The sequence below is a fragment of the Hoplias malabaricus genome, chromosome 7 (genome assembly GCF_029633855.1).
Source record: "Hoplias malabaricus isolate fHopMal1 chromosome 7, fHopMal1.hap1, whole genome shotgun sequence".
Classification (NCBI taxonomy): domain Eukaryota; kingdom Metazoa; phylum Chordata; class Actinopteri; order Characiformes; family Erythrinidae; genus Hoplias; species Hoplias malabaricus.
The window spans coordinates 27435108-27454031 of record NC_089806.1 but is presented as its reverse complement, the minus strand read 5'-3'; the positions used below and the strand labels follow the sequence as shown (position 1 = coordinate 27454031).

General features: G+C 36.7%; 1 protein-coding gene across 4 annotated transcripts in view; it reads right to left on the bottom strand.

The window, feature by feature from the left end:
* The window catches only part of si:ch211-243j20.2 (uridine-cytidine kinase-like 1), a 48226-nt gene that overhangs the window by 11034 nt on the left and 18268 nt on the right, over nucleotides 1-18924 (bottom strand). For 3 of the 4 annotated variants that reach the window (XM_066676656.1, XM_066676658.1, XM_066676659.1), the window contains exons 5-11: nucleotides 15394-15465; nucleotides 10228-10417; nucleotides 9156-9217; nucleotides 3736-3755; nucleotides 1753-1851; nucleotides 764-857; nucleotides 405-467 (exon numbers count right to left, since the gene is read on the bottom strand). In XM_066676656.1, coding sequence (XP_066532753.1) covers nucleotides 405-467; nucleotides 764-857; nucleotides 1753-1851; nucleotides 3736-3755; nucleotides 9156-9217; nucleotides 10228-10417; nucleotides 15394-15465 — 600 coding nt within the window. Of the gene's footprint in view, nucleotides 1-404; nucleotides 468-763; nucleotides 858-1752; nucleotides 1852-3735; nucleotides 3756-5553; nucleotides 5571-9155; nucleotides 9218-10227; nucleotides 10418-15393; nucleotides 15466-18924 lie in introns of all 4 variants that reach the window. The other variant, XM_066676657.1, reaches the window with a different exon arrangement.

The window sequence follows — 18924 nt, the reverse complement described above, 5'->3', positions numbered from 1 at the left end:
ATATATACAATAAACAGTTTAGGACAATTAAATAAAAAAAAAAAAAACCTGAAATCACACATTTTTTTACGGGATGTGTAAAAACATTTGGACACCCACTGTCTATTTTAATCAGCTCCACTTACTATATAGGTGTATAATGATCTTGTAGTTTTGAAATTAATGACTGCAGTGCTGTTGCTCTACATACATTATCAGCCCTGTTTCAATATTCTTCAATATGAATTCAAAATATGTGTCCACCGATGAAGGACTAGAGGATGAAAAAAACTTTAAATAAGATATATTTATTTATAAATATATACTTAAAAAATAATACTATAAAAACACTATAAAATGTTCACTTTTATTTTTTTCCTTGTCTCAACATTTTGAGTGTGTTACAGGCATGAAATAATACTAACCCTTTTGCCATTGAGCCTTTTTCCTTCATATATAGTTCCTTGAGGAGTCTCAACAGACACTGGCTGTAAAGGAAGTGACCATTCTAATTAAGAAAATGTTTAGACATAGCATGCCCATCAAACAAAAGACAAACTTCTGAGTAATCTTTTAAATATCATTCTAACAAGAAATGTAAGACAGCTATAATAGACTGCCATGATTCAAAGCTACTTACAGCACACATGCAGAACTAAAGTAAACAATACAGTCAGAATGCTATTCCTGGAGGAGAACGCCCTAATTCATGGTTAATGATTAATTCTGTGAGTTCATTGTCTATGGTTTAAAGATCCGTGTTCAGTGATGGCTGGTTGCTAACCTTCAGTGGCAGGAAGGAGAGGGCGTGCTCAATAAGGAGCCTCATTAATCTCTTGGAGTAGAAAATAAATTCATCCCTGTTAGTTTCCTTATTCCTGTGTGAGCAAAGACACACAAATGATTATGTGCATCTGGTGAGGTTTTAGTTAAAGAAATAAACAATAACAATGGGTCAAAAGTTGGGCACAGACCACCCATTTATCACAGTCTTGTTGGGTCAGCATACAAGTGAATTCATTCATGGTGCAGAGTTGTAGCATGTTACATTTCCAGTAACACTGTAAAAGTTTTGGGCAGCTGAGAAAATGTTATCCGAACTGTTTAACTGATCAGTATGAATTTATTTCCTCAAAACCAACATAAAATTTGAATTATTACAGTAAGTAGTGATATTCTGTATGTGAATGTGTTGGTTTAATCCTTTCCATCTCTCCCTGTAGCAGTCCTGTATGTTTGACGTTAACTTCCAATAGCTAGTTTTAACGAGGTCCATAAATGCTTCATTGTGATTAATCAAGTGTGCTGTTATTTAAACAAACCCATACAATCAAGGAGAACATCTGGAAGCACACTTGGGTCTTCACAGTGCATTTATTATTATGCATTTATATAATGTATAATAAATAATATATAAAATTTATTACAATTAAAAATAATCACACTCATTGAGAAAATACTTTATTCAAAATAATAATAATAATAATCTTGGCTGTTGAAGATTTTACACAGTACTGTATGTATCTGTCAATGACTATATTGATATATGAATGTTTATATATAATTTGGGAATTCACTCAAAAGTAGCAATACCGGAAAATATATAATTTACAACTGAAGGGTAACAAATATAACCTAGCATACCCAAGAGTCACTTAAGCATTCTGCCCTTACAGAACAACATAATTCTGCTACTATTATACTTCTATGTAAAATGTTACATACAGTTTTCCTCTTAAAATATTGCCAGTATTATACTTAGCATTGTCATACCTGATGATTGTGTGCATTCCTCTCACTTGGGGGGTTCTCTCCATAACGCTGAGGGTCTTGGGTAGGGGCTGACCCTGATGTGCAGATGCCAGAGCAGATCTACACAATAAAAACGACAAAGTTGAGATTATTATGTATATAATTTAAAATGATAATTACAATAGACTGAAGGAAAGCAAGTGTACAAACATACACAGCATTTATTTCAGGTCAGGAAAATAGGAATAATGTGGAGATAATTTCTTCTCCCAGTCTGAGTGAGTTTTCTAAAGTGGTGAAAAATGCCTAAGTGATGTGTTAAGATACCAAATGAACTTTGAATGAACTTTGAAAAAAAAAAAAAAAAAAAAAAAAAAGAAGGAAAATAGGAAATTTTTCTTAAAGGAATTTCTAAATTTTCTTCAAAAACATATTTCCCCACTGTTTTTAATACATACTCTATATGGTTAAAAATGTGGACAACTGCCCATTAAACATTTATTCTGAAATTTAGAGTATCAACAGTGTGAACCAATAGCATGTGTTAAATATTCTGTGAAATCACTGAGTGAATATAGAAACACAATACAGAAATGTTCACAGAAAGCTGGAGAATGTCATTGAACTACATGTTAACAAGATGATTATGAATTGTTAAACCTGAAAGGAGGCCTTTGACTTGTGGCTACCTACAACAGGTAACTTTAGTTTTGTGTTCTACTTCAGAAGCATACATTTAACATTAACAGTACTCCAACATCATTTTATAACACTGAAAACTGTGGGGGGGGATGCTTTTTGAGAAAATGCTGGAATTGTCCTTAAAGAACTACAAGACAACTGCAAAGACCAACAACAACAATGCTTTGCAGAAGAACATCCACAATGTGCCTGTGGAGTTCTTTACATCATGCCATATAAATTAAGCAAATAAAACTGAGGCTTTAATTCTCAAGTTAATTAGAAACCTAGCTGCAAGAGTTGTTTATTTCATTGTTGTTGCCTGTAATAATAAAAGTAAGCTCAACAAAGTCCAAGCATTGTGAGTAGGGGTGGGAAAATCTCTGAAAAAACATTCAAAAACCATGATATTTAATAAATAAAAAAATAATAATAATCTACAAAAACTATACAAAGTAAAACTACTTGGCAGAGCCCAATCACAGAACTTCACAAATTCACTTATGTCTGTCATCACAAATTTGGGGGGAAGGAAAAAAAAAAAAGAAAAAAAAAACCCAAAACATTATGGACCACAGAATATATGACCCTGCATAAGAATGCTGTTTGTTGAACAGCTATTTCAGAAAACTGCTAAAATTCACAAATTAATTTTACATTTAAAGGATTAATTAAGGACTCACTATTGAAGTGCCACATTTAATCTGAAAAGTGAGCACCACTGCAGCAATTACATAATGCTACTACATAAACACATAGAACATACAGAGCAATAAAATATAATTGACTACATCCATCAAGATCAACATTTCAGATAAATATATAATTTATTTAATGTTCAGTTAAATGTACACATTTAAGCACAATTACCCTGTAGTGTTAGTGTTGTCACTTTGGGCCTTTCTGAAGTCATAGTATTTCAATTGGGTTGAGCAAATGTCTGCTGATGATATTAATATTTCAATAGCATCATTATTTATTAATAACAAAAGCCTGCAGCTAGAATCTCTTTATGGTCATATTAAACCTGAATTAAAAATAGGTAAACTGAAAACTAAAATTATATTCCCACCCCTATGTATGATATCTTGGACTTGAAAACTGTAGATGTTAGTGAACCATACACTTCAAAGTAAGGAAAAAGGTTTATAAAAAAACAAAACAAAAAAAATCAGTTGTGATGGCAAGAAATGCAGAGAACCTCTAGGGGTGAATCCACAACAAACAAAAAGATAGGAAAAGACAAGTCACGATAGAAATGGAAGAAATAAAGAAAGAGAGGAAAAAAAAAAAACTAAAAGGGATGCAGGAGTTTATCCTCACATATCCCAGCGGAGCTTCCTCTGGAGAAGGTGATACAGATTCATTGTGATGACAAGAAACAGAGAAAGAGAAAGGAAAGAAAACACAAACCCATTAAAGCTCAATCAATTCAGCTACAGCCATGATGGGAACTGCAGGGTGGACAGTCACCCTGACTTAGCTTGTTTGTTTTTGTGTGTGTGTGTGTGAGAGAGAGAGAGAGAGTGAGTGAGTGAGAGAATAGAGAGGGATGGTCAGGTTCGAGGGATGTTTCTATGGCTCTTAAACTAAATGTCCTAATGTTCTTACGAACTTAAGTTTGATTATAATTTTTGTGTTGGCCCAAATATTCCCTACTCAAAAACGTGTGCTCAACCTGGAGAAACCTTTAACAAAGCCAGAGCTGAATAGCTCACATTATGGAGCAAATAAATAAGTAGGTAAATGAGCCAGTTATATGAGGTCCTTTGGGTTTATTAATAATAGCTTCATTTTATAAACTGAAATCAGACGTGGAATATGGCTGTAAAACAATCACAATAATTAATGGCATTCATCAAATGTTTCCCCACACCCTTTATGATCAAAAAAATACTACAATACTGTGCATTTTTCTTAATGTCGGACAAGAAAGTACTCTTACACGACTGTTTTTCTGAGCCATCTTCTCTCTTTCAGCTTCAGTGATCACATGAAAAGTGGTGTGATGTGTTGCCCTGGGTTGTGAGTTCATATATCTGCATTAAAACTTTAAAATGCGTCGTGAAGCACCTTATGGAACTCACTCACATACATATTTGCTCAATCATTAGGAATTTGCTACAGAAGGGGCTAAATTGCCCCACTAACATAACATTTAGGGACTGCTCTACTTTTATTTATTTTATAAATAAAATCATGAAGTTTTCAAATTATTCAGGCCATCAATATTAAGAATAGAATTAACTACAGCTGTTTATAGCGACTAGTGACATTAAGTTTACCATTGGATCATCTCTCTCACCCATGTTAACTAAAATCACGAAAATAACAACAGTGCAAAAAGAGACAAAAATTACGCATAAAAGATGGTGATAACAACATTGCGATAGACTAAATGTCTGGAGGTTGTGGGTTCGATTCCCACTCCGGGTGACTGTCTGTGAGGAGTTGGTGTGTTCTCCACGTGGGTTTCCTCCGGGTGCTCCGGTTTCCTCCCACAGTCCAAAAACACATGTAGGTAGGTTGATTGGCGACTCAATAGTGTCCGTATGTGTGAATGTGTGTGTGTCTCTCTGTTGCCCTGTGAAGGAATGCTCCAAAATTACTTAATAAAATATTTTACACTTGCCATTTCTCTGCCGTGAGCAGAGAAGAGAGAGCCTATGGGACCGGAACACCATGATTTATTTATTTATATTATTCATTTATTTTTCTAAACCCATTTACAGACTTTGGGGTTCATAAACACATTAGATGAGTTTTGAGCAAGCAAACGATAAGAAAACACCTTCAGAATTGTATAAAGTCACCTTTAAGTAACTATTATGGGGATGCATGTTTTTCTTTTGACAGGGAAAATATGTGTCTGTCTGTGTGAGTAATGTATATTAAGAAGCTGAAATCATTCATTTTCAGGTGTGTCCACCAACCTTTTTGACATTCAGTTTATCTGTCACCAAACTATCCTGTGCTTACTACAAATTAAATTTCAGAGTAGATATATTTCCTGTTGTCTCTTTTTACACTCCTGCAGTTTTGAGGGGAAAAAGAACAGAAAAAGAACAAAAGAGAAAGTACAAGACAGAGATGGAGATGGAATGAGGGAAAGAGGGGCTTTGTTGGGACTGGCAGTCATACCTCACTGTGATTTCACGCTGAGACGAGTTAGAGTGCATTCAGTCGGGGAGGGGTTTAGCGAGTATTTCATTACAAATGCACACGGGCAAGGAGAGAAATTTTTAAAAAGACAGAAAAAAAAAAGAAATCATGAAATGCAACATCTAATGAAAGAAAGCCATTCCAACAGTCAGCCCATATCCCCATGGTATAAACTGAATTCCTTTCCCCTTATGAATCTTTATAGTAATATGATCATGTTCCAGTCATCCCAATTTAACACTATGTCTTATCATTTTCAGATCACACTGTTGTAAGCTCTTTCTTCTACCAGTTTTTATCTGCAGTTCTGGAATGAAAAAATGACATTATTTATAACAGGAGACTCAAAGTACCATTATAAAGGAAGTAAATACAATTGTGTTAGTCGCTGACCATAACTCAGTACTTTGTCAGATACCAGAATTTAATTTCAAAGTAAAAGCTATACACATTTCAGCATTTCATATTTACTTGTGAATTTTTCAGGGGATTGTTTGCCCTTTTAAAAACCTCTAATGGCAAGTTCAAATTACATGATTTTAGTTTTGATATTCCTGTCAGTGACTGTTTTTGGAGATTGCTGACAAAAACCTCAGATCAGAGGAAAATCGTGAACTACAGAAAGGTGCGCTCCAGGAGATCATCAATCGATCTCCACAAGTCTTGAAAAATCATGACATTTTAAAAATTATTATTATTATTATTTTCCCTTTTCTCATATCCTGAAAAATTAAAAATACATACTTAATGGTTATTTTGCCTGAAAAATTAAATAAATGAAAGCAAAGCTGTTGACCGATTTTGAAATACACTTTGAAATCCAGAAGCTATACATTTCACCTGCAATGATCATCAGCACATACCAGACTGAAATAAAAAATTACTACACTTAGTGATCACTTTCTGGAATAAATCTGTTCTCTGACATGCTTAATAAGGCCCTCCAATTTTAGTGCAGATCATTTATGCAGAGAGAAGAACGCTTCATTAGTCTTAAGAAGCAATCATCCTTCACCTTGAATGATCTGAGGACATTGGATGCATTTTCCTGTAGGAGGATTCATGACTTATTTTATGCTGTCAAGTCACAGATGAAAATAAGAAAACTTTAAATTTCTAAAGTTTACATGTGAGATATACACTTATGGAAGCTAGATTTATTGTCTTTTAAATTGGTATAAAATCATGATAAAGGGTAATTATTAAAGAAAATGTATATATTTATTAATCCATGCATGTATTACTTCTCCTGAAAAAGGTCACAGATGTCAAATCAAAGCTAAGGACCATTCCTGGCAATATTAGTAAATGCCCACAAAGGACGTTTAAACCCAGTAAATGACTTTTGTAGTAATATTTTCAGTAAGTACTGATATGGGGAATTAAAAGAAAATTACATTAGGGTTGTGATGATTGCTCAGAAAAAATCTGCCTTATAAACTCAACATTAGCGACACCGTGTTTAAATCGCTAAATAAACCTGCCAATTGCCACTATATCGAGCAAAGTGACGTAGTTCCTAGCAGCATTTTTTTATGAATATACACTAAATGATAACTGGATTAGAAACACTTAACTTGTCCTGTGGCCTTAAAAAGGACTAGAGGATGAGCAACACAAACTGTGCAGCAACAGAGGAGTTACTGTCTCTGACTTTACATCTGCAAGGTGTACTCACAATGTAAAGGTGTGCAAGACTGGACAGTGAGTGAACACAGTGTTCAAAAGCTCCAGCAGCACTGCTGTGTATGTTTAACTCGTACCAGCACTATACAGACTAACACCACCTAAATCATACCTGCTCTGTGGTAGACCTGTGGGGGTCCATTGAAAAGCAGGGTGAAATGGGAATAATGAAGTATAATAATGCAGAGAAGCAGGTGGGCTACAGCCTGTAATGGTAGAACTACAAAGTGTTCCTGTGTGGTCAGTGGAGCTGATAAAATGTACAGTGAGTGTAGATACAAGGTAGGTGATCCATATCCAGTAACTGTTCAGTGTATAATTATTTATTACACTATGATTAATCTAACATTCTACCAAGCCTACAACAAAAGGAGCCTGCTCTGCTTTCAGAATGAGGCACATTACAGGACAGACTATTAAGAAGAGATATTTTTTTACATATTTTTTATGTATTTAAAACAGCCTGTTAACACTACGGGCTAAAGTAAAGTTGGAAAACAGACACAGGAATACGTATGAATTCTGTACATTCCTCAGGGAGAAAAATATTATCCAGAAAGGATACAATACAATACAGCTGAACAGTTTTAATTCATGGATGACTGCCTCTTGTATTTCACAAAAGTATGTGACATGATGAACGCAACTACATGCTTTCTATGAACCATAAATGACTCTCTGAAGTGGACAATGGGCCAATAAAACAGGGTATCTGCCATAGTGGTCAGATTCACATCCTTTAGCCAGTATTTTCAATGACCTTTAATCATAAATCATGTAACATTAAATACCTGCTGAATCTGGTCTGGCAGAATACATTCCGTGAACTCATGAATCGTCTCTCTGCAGTCTGGGCTATTTGTCTTTATTTATTTATTTTTTAAAACACAACAGAGCACTCGGGGGAGCACTACCCTGAGTTGTACATTATTCAGTACACCTAGTTAGGCAATATAAATGTACTATATTCTATATTAATTCTAGTTGTGATTAATTAATATGCCCTATTTAATCTCCAATAATTATATTGTTTTATTTTCGCCACAAATATTCAGATGATCTGGAGAAAATAATTTAATATACTTTTAGGGAACACAACTAGACTTTAGAGACACTGTTGTACATTTAAAAGTACATTTAGAGTGTTTGTATTTCTGGTGACAATAATGCACCTGAACAATACATTTGTATTCTGATAGCGTTGGGGTTGGATGTCTGCAATAAGTGACAAACAGAACCAGCACGACCACCCCGAACCACTGAACATTGCTTCACTGCAAATTTAATTAGTGACCACCACTTTTTCACTACATTCTCACTGCCAACTTGTCAAATACAGCTGTTGTTCACGATCCCCTCTGTCAAGAAATTGGTGTGGTGGAGCTGCGTTATATTAGGTTGTGCAAGGTAGGGGTGCTGAGTGTGACATGTACATTGGTAGACTGTACCTTAATTATGTTCATGTTAGGCTGATAATTAAAATGATAAATAAAGTCCAAACATAAAACCATATATTAAATGCAGTATTTCTCAGTGTTTATTGTTTATTTACCATGCCGCCCTTGTCATTATTTGCACGATCAAAGACTTGTGATAATATTAAAACACTGTTGTTTTTGAACGTGCTATAACTCTAGCAAGACTCGTGTGATTAATTTAAAAGTCATTTGGTGTAAGGCTGGCGTAAGCATATCTTCTAAATAATTAGCCTGGAATTTATACCATGGCTTGGGTTTAATATGCACACCCATGCAACAAATCTCGGCTAGCAGGAACAGTCACATGCATAAAAGTCTTTCCTAGTTTTTCATGATACTCATCAAGTGTGTAACATGCTGCTAGTAATAACTTAAAACTCTGTGTCTTTGTGGTTTGAAGCCAACATTTCTACATACCTTTTCAAGCTGACTATGCACATGCTGGACAATCAAATCCAAAGCTACAAAATTCTCTCCACCTTGAGAATGAACAGAAGAATGTAAGACAGACATCCAACTCATTTGGTCACCATTCACCCCTTCCCATACACAAGGTCCCCTATATATTCTTGTATATTTTGCAAAAGTATTATAAGAATGATGTTTATAACTAAAAGTGCAGGAATCTATTATCAGCATCATCATTTTTATTATTATTATTATTCGGTAAATGGAAATAGTAGGGGGTGTGTTCTCTTTCTGTATAAACTGGGTTGGGAAGAACACACCTCACACATAACACTGTATCTAATAATGTGTGTTCTATGCGCCATGGGCTTCCTGAAATTCGTTATCACCTTGGGCCATTATTCCCCATCCTCTCTCTTTGTGGTCACAATTATCAACAAATATTTATGCTTCTGTGTTGATTCAACCTGTCTGCACAAATGCTCTACTCGAGTGTTTATAGGGAATATGGTGCTCTTTGGGATGTTAGCCAGGTAAGAATCAAATACAAATCAAGCACTTATCCTTCCCCTCCCCCTTGTTCCATCTTTTTTATTCAATCCATAACATCTAAATAAATGTCTGAAAAAAATATATCGACATGAACCTGCTGCAATCTGCAGTCTCTGTAGTGTGGATAAGTGGAATTCATATTTCTGCACTTCTTTCGATTCAACTTGACCCATGTGATTGAGGTCTGCATCGACAAAACGCATCACAATGTATGGTTCGCACTGATGGAGGACTCATACGTTGCTTATGGCATAGGTTCAACACAGGAGCATAAATTGGCCTTTAAGCCATCCTCCTCCCCTTCCTCCTGTGTCACTATCTCCTTATTTTGGTCTATGGCACATGAGATTCCTGAAATTTATCATCTTGTTGGGTCACCATTTGATCACTATCTTCCCCTTTTTTGGATCACCAACATCCACCTCATTCAGTCATCATCCGTACTTTCCCTTATTTTTACTTTTATGTTATGGACACTTTTAAAGTTGATATTTACAATCACACACACAAAAACACACACACACCTCACCTCTTGGAACCACAATATCGGCCACTTGAACTGTGGGTTCAATATACTGCTCAAATGCTGGCTTGACAAATTTATTGTACAACTTAATGACACCACCAATGTCACGGCCTCGCTCTGAAATATCCCTCTTCAGTCGTCTGACCAGCCGGATGTCCGAGTCAGTGTCCACAAACACTTTCATGTCCAAAAGCTAGGGGAAACAGACAAAATCAAAAGAGGTTTTTGGGGAAATACATGTGTTAAGAAAATAAACAAGTATCCTGTTTTAATGAGATTTCCTAACTTGGCCAGTGAGGTTGATACTAATGGAAGTTTGTGAAATTTGCACCATACTGTACATTGAAACAAAATGTATCTGTTAGAATACTTGCTCATTTTGCATGTACACCCACATTAACATGTGTGTAGCTATTTAGCTGGTGATTGTTTGTTTAAACTCTAAATGCATAATTTTTTTCTATCGTACACTTTTCTGAATTAACCATAGGATATTATAATTGTACAAAAAAAATATAATTTTTTATAATTTTATAATTTGATCAAAAAAAACAAACAAAAAAAAACTGTTTAAATTGTTAGCACTGAGGTCTGAAACAGAGCAAAGCAGAGGTAATGTTGTCATTGTAAAACGAAGAATAATATGGCAAGAGGTTGCATCAATGTGTCAGACATGTGGATGTGGTATTATTCAAGGGTGCAAGACGACAGACTGGTAACTGTAAATCACACACAAACAATCACACAGATAAGGGACATATACACACAAACAGCACTGCCAGCAGATCTGTCTCTGCTGAGAGCTCCGTGATGAAGTGTGTGCTGGGTTGGATATAGAAAAAGCATAGTGCAGAAGGTCAAAGATGTATATTACACTATGCTTTGCAAAGAATTGATCATTTCTCCAGAAGCAGCAAGGCTGCAGAACACTGAACTGTGTTAAAGTCCTATTTACAAACCCCCATCATGCAGTAATCCAGTATGAAAAAGGGGGGGGGGGCACTATCCATTCGTCAGCTGACAGTTCCACAGACAGCTTCAATGCTCCATTCCAGCCTTGAGTGCGCAGCAGCCATAAATCACTTCATGCTACACTCCTTTGCCAATGTCCCACAATTACTGCAATTCGTATGGATTATTGGGCACTACTGTTCTCAGAAGAATCAAACAGCAGAAGGGGAGTCATCCTAGTCAGTAAGGAACACCACCACCTATTCACTTACTCTGAACCCACCTTCAACTTAAACTTCAGCGTTTAAAAGTGTGGCCAAGACAAGACAATAAATGCTTGATGAATACTTTTTGCAGTTCTCTGTTGCACCAGGAAGCCTCATTGTCAGGGGATAAACATGAATGTGTAGGGAGGGGTGCGCAGAAATGTAGACTCATATACTGGGAACTACTGCAGTAACACAAACATTCACTTTCTTCAGAAAATGTTGTTTTAGTATAATCACTGCCTAATCAATCCATTGGGATTGCTACACAAAAGATCACATTTTACTGACATGTACAGATAGATGTCCAAGCACTGTCCAACGGTACAACAAAAGCAGTATACAGCCCTATCCCTTGGCCCTACCTCTCTTTACCAACAAGCTATCCTTATGCGCCGAAAAAAATAAATAAGCGGTACAGATAAGGGGTCAAATGGAATTCACCCTTCATTTCGAAACAATTGTATCTGCATTTTTTTTTACCTCATAATATATTAACACTGTGGCATTACCGAGGGATGAGAGTACACCATATTTGGGGGCAGGAAGTCAAGTGGAGTGTTTTCTGAGTGAGTGAACTGCACAGCACAGGCCGAAAGTGCACACTGATACATGTGCAGACGATAAAAATGTGGCAAAGTTGACTGAAAGGTCTCCTTCCTCTGTTTTTATTAACCCAAACTCAGTGCTAAAATCTGAACGGTGGTGGACTACTAGGCTTGTTAGCTAGGTCTGTTAGCTCCCACAATGCTCTCTCCTTGTGGCCCTCTTAAATTCATGTAAATTAACTCTTTGGGCTTGTATCTAAATTGCAAATGAATTAACACACAACAAAACATCATAATTTTGAAATTTTAAATACAGCTCAACCCTAAACTGTACTACAAATATGCTTATTGATTTCCTAAAGCCCATTTCAACTCATCTCATTCATTCATTATCTGTAACCACTTATCCAGTTCAGGGTTGCTCTGGGTCCAGAGCCTACCAGGAATCATTGAGCGCAAGGTGGGAATACAACCTGGAAGGGGCGCCAGCCCTTCACAGGGCAACACAAACACACACGTTCACTCACACCTACGGACACTTTTGAGTCAGCAATCCGCCTACCAATGTGTGGTTTTGGACTGTGGGAGGAAACCGGAGCACCCGGAGGAAACCCACGTGGACACGGAAAACACATCAACTCCTCACAGACAGCCACCTGGAGCGGGAACTGAACCCACAACCTCCAGGTCCCTGGACACTACCTGCTGCACCACCGTTCTGCCCCCATTTCAAGTCCTGCTTTTCTATTATATAATAGAAAACATATTACTATTATTAGGGGATAAAAATTTGCATTTAGGTCCACAATTGGACTATGGGAACAAAATAAATGCACCTGTAATGCATCTTTTCTTCTAACAGTGTAGCAGTGCTTTTTCTCATTTTTGTGTATGAAAAAAAACGGAGCGAGGTTCTGAATCTCCAACCGACCAGAGAACAGCGTTTCTCTACTATCGTAAACTTCCCTGTTAAGTGCGGCTTTACACATTGTGCAACAGACTGTAGAACTGGGTGGATCTATTCTCAAGTATTTCCAGAATATTGGAATTTATTTAGCAGTGTTTTGTGGCAAAGCTGCTTTCTATGCCATCTGCCTGCATTCTTACTACATTTTCTTGCAACCACCAAGTTATAAAAGAGATATAAGTGCCTAGTCAACTGGCACAATGCCCGTTGTGTACACACAAAAAACTGTGCGTAACAGGTAGCTACTGGAATGCTAGCTTCCTAAAATTGAGGAACCTGCAATCATCGTTCAAGTTTTGAAAATCTGTCTCCCAGAAAAGATTTTTACTGTAGTTTGTCACCAGTGGTGCAGGGTACAAATTAACCTACCATAAAATCTATTTTGTGTTAGTGGGAATTGTGCTGGTACTAATGGATCAGAAACAGCAGGCCTGTTTGAGTTTCTAAACACCTCAGGGTCATTGCTGGGCTGAGAATAGTCCACTGACTATGGACAGTGTCCTGTGAGCACTGATAAGGACAGGATGATTAGAACAAAAAGGTATCTCATGGGTGAATACAATCAAATCCCCCGCAAAAAACTCATAAAACCCCCGCAATATGAGCAGTCCCTCCAGGAATCTGCTATCTCAAATGTATGCAATATATATAAAAATAAAATGTGTTTATTTATTTTTTTTAATCATGAACAACACCTTTAAGTTTCAGCATATTTTACAAAAATTTTACATTCTTTTTCCAAGCCATATGACAAAACATTTATCTTTTTGAGAATAAGATTAATAACGTAGTTATTTCTAATGCGTTTTTACAGAAAATGAAATAATCTTTGCCAGTAAAGGACTGTGCAGTGCATAAAAGTTTCTGCTAGTGTGCATTACCCTCACCTCCTTGAGAGAGAGAGAGAGAGAGAGAATTTTAAAAAAATAAATAAATAAAATAAAAAAAAAGCAGCCTAATTTTCTTTGATGGGATGTCCAAGCTTGCGGTCAAAAGCTACATTTTCTGCACTGCCATAGTCATTAATCAGGCTTTATGTAGTTTCACGCAACACATCTGACAGTGCCTTTAAACGCTCTGCAGCACAGACTCTCTCACATCATCTCTACACATCTTTTTTTTTCTCGAGTATTTCTGTTTATTACAGTGTGCTTTTCCATACCCCTGCTTCACATAACTCACACTGCATTCATCAGTAGCTGCCCCAATGTCTTCTTTCCCAAACTCTCATTTTATTCCTGATCACTACACCATCTTTATGTTTCATCTGATCCTAGCACGTGTCATTCAGCCATTTCTTATTTACAGCCACTTATATTACTACTGTCTATGCCCCTCCACACTTACAATCTTCAAGCATTAGTCCTCATCACCCAGTTCACTTATTAAAAAAAAAAAAAAAATTTATATATATATATATATATATATATATATATATATATATATATATATATATATATATATATATAGCATACATTTGAGAAAGCAGATTCCTGGAGGGACTGCTCATATTGTGGGAGTTTTATGAGTTTTTTTGCAGGAGATTTCATTGCATTCACCCATGAGACCACTTGTGAAGTCAGATACCGACGTTGGATGATTAGTTCTGGTTTGCAAATACCACTGCAACTCATTCCCCATGAAAGTAATTGGAGAGTCATCACTCCAGATAATACAACTCAGCTTTACAGTCAAATGCTGGGTGCCTTTATACCCTTCAAACAGGACATTGGGCAAGGTGAAGTTAGGCTCATGTGCAGCTGCTTACATCTGATGTTCAGGACTCTTCAAGTGTGGGCTGAAAGTGTATATTTTATTAATTAATCTTTCACATCAGATAAAAGTTGTGGATCCAGGGGTCCATTGGCACAGGAAATTGTGGGAAATTTAGGTGCTGGTGCCCCACTGCTCGAATATAATCACGCAGGTTTCATAATAAAGCCAAAATTTCGGGATGCTCTGGTGTCTGTTACACCTTTTGGATCCCTTAATTTAGTTTAACTGTCATAGTTAGATCTGCTGGAGTCACAAGCCAAACACATATAGAGATTACGAAAATTGTCTCTCTTTGCCGAGTTGTGACTGCCCTCCTAATAATTTTGCACAGTATTAGTATTGTTTGTTATGGTTTTCCACTGCATGGCATCTACTGTACTTGACTCTACTCACTTTTTGTATTTCCACTACAAGCCTGGGCTCAAAACACCATCTGCGGGTTCGGAAAAATCTGTATTTTTGTTTCCTTCCTAGATGCACCATCCAGCCCTCAATCGATTTTTTCATCAGCCACCAATACAAGGATATTTGTATTTCATCAAAGAAAACACGGCATAATTGTAACAGCTGGCATTGTGAGTCAGACAAAAACAAATGTGATCTCAACTGTAGACTGGAGATTTTTGTTTGGCTGGAGGTCTGCATTTTGTTATGAACTTACCTTTAAAAGTTCCTTGTTGGCAAATGCCAGAATTCCTTCAAATATGACTACATTGGCCCCATAGATGGTTTTCTGCAAAGTAAAAACACACATACACAAAAGATGATCAATAGAACAAGATAAAAGTAACAGCTCTCATTCTAAACAAGACTCTGAATTAAAAAATAGGACTTTCATTCGCTGGGTTCCACAAGTGAACCAGGAGTAAGATTTCTATTGCTACACAAATTATATTAGCCAATACACTGTTAACCAAAGCAGACCCTTGTAGATTCATAGTTAGTGTCCTTCTCCAAGCGTACTGAGCTTCACTTACAATGTGTAAGCACCTGTTAGAAACGAGCAATGGCTTCACTTGTCTCAGAGAAAGCACAAATTTGCTTTCATCCACTCAACTTAAGGCACTGCATGATTGAGTGAGACCTAGATAATGTATCTGCCACTATAAAGGGTTAATATGTTATGGTTATCAGCCCAGAAATTCCATACTGCTGCACAGTGGTGGACAGTAACAAAGTAAATGTACTTTGTTTATTGTACTTAAGTAAAGTAGATGCATGAAAAAAAAGTGCTCAAGTAATTTTGGGCGACTTTTAGCCTCTTGCTATTTTTTAGAATTTCCGTCTGAAATTACATGGCCAAATTTGAATATTATTATTCAAATTTGAATGATTATATCATTATTTGAATGATATGATTATAGTTGGGTTTCTTGTAAAAGAACACTTTAAATTAGAAAAATATGCGACTTTTGACCCTAAGAAAGTTTAAATATGCTTCCAATTGACTCCTAAATGCTAAAGAATTTAGACGCTTACAGTGTTTTTTTTGTTTTTGTTTTCTTTTTTTAAACACTATAAATGACTCTTGAAACATCAACTGGTATCCAGTTGATTTATTTGTAGATTTATATGTATATGTGGATTTTTATGTAGAAATTTACCAAAATAATTTGAGTGTTCCAAATGTATTTATTAGGATTTTTAATTCAGGTCTAAGTAGAGGATCACATGTGGTGTATCAGTGTTTTGTTGGGCATCGAATTTAGTTTTTTGGTTTAAAAGAGGTTTGTTTTATGAATTACTACAAATATAAATTGCATGGTTTATGTTTGGGCTATGAAAATCATATTGGGCAATATTAGGTTCTAACAAGCAATAATGGACTTATTAGAAGTGTAACTATCCTTTTTGAAAAAAATGCTGTAAAAAATATTTAAAGTGTCAAAAAAAATTGTCAAACAGTGCTCCATTACCTCAAATAAGGCATTATATGTTTAAATAAGCAGCAGGTAGTGTCGCAGTCACACAGCTCCAGGGGCTTGGAGGTTGTGGGTTCGATTCCCGCTCCGGGTGACTGTCTGTGAGGAGTTGGTGTGTTCTCCCCGTGTCTGCGTGGGTTTCCTCCGGGTTCTCCGGTTTCCTCCCACAGTCCAAAAACACACGTTGCAGGTGGATTGGCGACTCAAAAAGTGTCCGTAGGTGTGAGTGAATGTGTGTGTGTGTGTTTTGCCCTGTGAAGGACTGGCGTCCCCTCCAGGGTGTATTCCCGCCTTGCGCCCGATGATTCCAGGTAGGCTCTGGACCCCCCGCGACCCTAAATTGGATAAGCGGTTACAGATAATGGATGGATGGATGGATGGATGTTTAAATAAATTGGGCTACTCTCTTGAGGCTGTTAAATGGTATTGCACGATAATGTGCAATTCCCCTTATAATACAGAAGATGAAAAATGTACATCATTTTTTTTTTAAATAAGAATTGCACATGGTTTGTTTGAGGCAGATTCCTCATTGCGTGTTTATATTTACATAAATTACACCACTCTACAGAGCCCCTAAAGGGACTGTGGGAAAAACTATTGATTTTGTGTTTCTTTGCAAAGATAATGTGTTCCATCGCAAATATTTGCATTCCCTGGAAATACACTGCGTTCCCTCGCAAAGTTTTGCGTTCCCTCGCAAATACTTTGTGGGATTGGTATGGTACAATACTGTGCTTGCTGTTGATTATGTGCTTGCTGTGCGTATCAGGTGAACTATGGAGCAGCTCGCTGAATTTTACTTTGATCTTGGACTGAAATATAAAGACATAGCATCTCTTCTCAGCAGAAAACATGGATACGTTATTAGGGAGCGCCAACTGAAATGATTCTTGCTGTGTTGTTAATTGCTATGGAATGAGGATGAGAGAATTTAAAGTGCAAACGCATGAACAAAATTTACGTGAACAGTATAGAGATACAGACAATGAACAGTTTCCAAACAGTGGGAGAGAATGGAGAGTGAACACCTGAATAAATGTGTAGCTATTGGTAGTATATTGGAGTAATGTGTATGTAAAAGTCAGGTCTGGCAGACAACGGTATCCTGTTTTTACTGCACCTTTTTTTTTTTTTTTTTAAACTCCCAGATAAAACTAAATGCATGGTGTAGCTCCACAGCCGTGTTTGGAGTCTGCACGCTGAGCCACGTCTCTGTAAAAATCAGTCTGCAACGTGCCCTGAGATCTCTGTGTTGAGCCACTGCCCTACAACCTCCATCTTGTAATTGAATGACCGGATTTTTTTCCAAGAGACTTTGCTTGTGAAAAGGTTTTTCGTTAAGATTCTTAGCTTGATCCCTACCTCAGTGTGCTGTCCACACTTTTTCTTTCTTTCACGAAGCTGCCTACATCTCATACACCTCTTAGTATGATGATGGAGCTACAGTGTTCTGACTAGCACTTTCAGGATGCTACTGAACATATTTAAACTTGTTGCTCACAACTTCCTCTGATGTTAGGCAATTCCTTACGGATGTATGAACGATCCGCACTGGCAACTAAACCATGTGTTAGTAGAGATAAATAAATACATATATAATATGTTTCAAGCAGCTGGATTTCCCTGGAAACTGCAGTGTCCTGATGTGTTGACTGAGCCCCAAAGACAATTGTGTATCATAAAACATTTGCAAAGGAATGCAATGTATTTGCGAGGGAGCGCAAAACTATTTGAGAGGAAACGCAATTGTGTTTGTGAGGGAACGCAAATATCTTTTTAGACCTCAAAATCAATTTGTCTGTTTTAATTTTTCCCCAGTCCCTTTAGGGGCTCCGTACCACTCCAAGGGGGGTGGGGGTGGGGGGGAGTTCCAGCTTTCATATGACACCATCATCATGCATATATCTTATCAAATATGAAAGTTATGAAGCAGAGATCATGAAAATTACAAGTCTGGAACAACCAGTGGTTCATCTGAGCCAAAATATCTCAATTCAAATATATTACTTTTTACTCCAATACATTATAAAAATTTGCCGTTCCTTATGGTTTATGTGTGAATAAAACCAAAACGTGTGTAACCTCTGTGCGAGTCGCAGAAGCACTGTTGCTAGGAGACGAACGAACACAGTCACTGTGCTAAAACAAGTAAAAATGTTTCTCCGCCTAAAACCAAAAATACCAAATACAGACCTTTTTTTTTTTTTTTTTTTAAATCAACTGTTTTTTAATTCGACTGAATTTGAGACTGTAAGTAATCACTTTCA